Here is a 1490-nt window from a genome sequence, read left to right as displayed (position 1 = left end):
CCCTCTCATCCCCCCTTTCCTTTTTCCTCTCCCTCTCATTCCCCTCTCTCTTCCCCCCCTTATCCCCTCTCTTTCTCGCCTCATCCCCCCTCTCTCTTTCCCTCACTCTCTTTCCTTTTCTCTTTCCCTCTCCCTCTTTTCTTTTTCCTCTGCCTCATCCCCCTCTCTCTTTCCCTCTCCCCCCTCTCTCCCCGCCATTGATCCGCTCACTGACCCGACACCTGAAATGACAACAAGCGGAACACTAACATCATTAATGTTCATTATCAAATTCATATCATTACGAGCACGCTTACTAACGTTATACGTCAATCTTCGAAACATTTTCTAAATTATGCATCTTTTTCTGGTCTAATGAGTGCTATCTTTATCTTCTGAAACTGGCAAAACATGTATGTAATGGAATATAAAATGCGCGGCATAATTTTTACGGTGTGAGGCCAAAATCCGCCAAACAAAACTGACCACACGAGAACGTTTTAAATATTTACACTTCATCCCCTAATTTCCTGAACGGGTTACCTCTCTTCCTATCACTAAGAAACTTTGGTTCAGCGCTTTTTTCGGCAGCGTATCGTCCCATACCAGACAGCACCGTTCCCATACCGTACCGTCTGCACCGTAGCATGGAATATCACCCCGAATAGTAATGTTCCGCACTGTGCCGCATCGCACCAACAGCAGCACCAACAGCGGCACAAATATCCGCCTTTCGCCGAGGGCAACGGGAGCACCGCCTTCTGATCGGCTTTCGCTTCCTGAAACCCGGGAAGACGTCAGCCTCAACCCCGGAACGTGTGGGCTTGTTTGTGTGTCTTTAATTACTTCTTCATCTACACTTACAATTTGGGAAGCGTGAAGTGAAACGTAATCTGTGCGCTTAGATACGTGTTTTTGATGAAACTTTTTTCGGAGATAACAAATATGTAAACTGCGTTCTGCTACGATACCTTCGTTGGAAATATCTAAAATTAGTTTTATTACGTGCAGAGTGAGCTATGTTCTTTGATAGAGAGCAAGGACCGTGGGCAGAACTGTGTAAGACTCGCATCGTAAGATCCCGCAATGCCTAAAGCATTCTTAAAACTAGGTCTCCACCCCGAACTTGCAACCTTCGTTGATCCCCCCCCCCTTTCCCTCCACCGCTCGTTCGTAAATCAGATAATGAATCACGAATCAAAACACCTGTCCATGATCAGCTGACTGGAAGACCACGTGCGACACTCACCTGGTTGGCCTTGTTGATCTGCTTCTTGAGGCCTGCGAACGCCATGGTTGCTTGCAATGGCAGACGTCGCTTACTCCCAAAGGCCTCTCTGTCGAGGATCTGCGAAAAGGGCTGGGGAGGGGGGAGAAGGGGGCGAGGGAGGGGTCGCCGGAGGTACTAGGTGTGGGGAGGGGGTTGTTTTAGTAGGGGTGGGGATAAGGATGAGAGGCTGGAGTCTGCAGAGCCGGGGACGCAATCTCTCTCGGTAGGACCAGCAGTGCCT

At 49.0% G+C, this 1490-nt stretch overlaps 1 protein-coding gene across 10 annotated transcripts in view; it reads right to left on the bottom strand.

Annotated features, from left to right (window-relative positions):
• The window catches only part of LOC119586377 (endophilin-A-like), a 42420-nt gene extending 40936 nt beyond the window's left edge, over window positions 1-1484 (bottom strand). For all 10 annotated transcript variants that reach the window (XM_037935090.1, XM_037935093.1, XM_037935089.1 and 7 more), the window contains exon 1: window positions 1229-1484. In XM_037935090.1, coding sequence (XP_037791018.1) covers window positions 1229-1273 — 45 coding nt within the window. In that variant the 5' untranslated portion in view covers window positions 1274-1484. The remainder of the gene's footprint in view (window positions 1-1228) is intronic.
• Between the last annotated feature and the right edge of the window lie 6 nt (window positions 1485-1490).

Source organism: Penaeus monodon, chromosome 21 (assembly GCF_015228065.2).
Source record: "Penaeus monodon isolate SGIC_2016 chromosome 21, NSTDA_Pmon_1, whole genome shotgun sequence".
Lineage (NCBI taxonomy): Eukaryota > Metazoa > Arthropoda > Malacostraca > Decapoda > Penaeidae > Penaeus > Penaeus monodon.
This window is presented reverse-complemented; position numbering and strand designations above follow the sequence as displayed.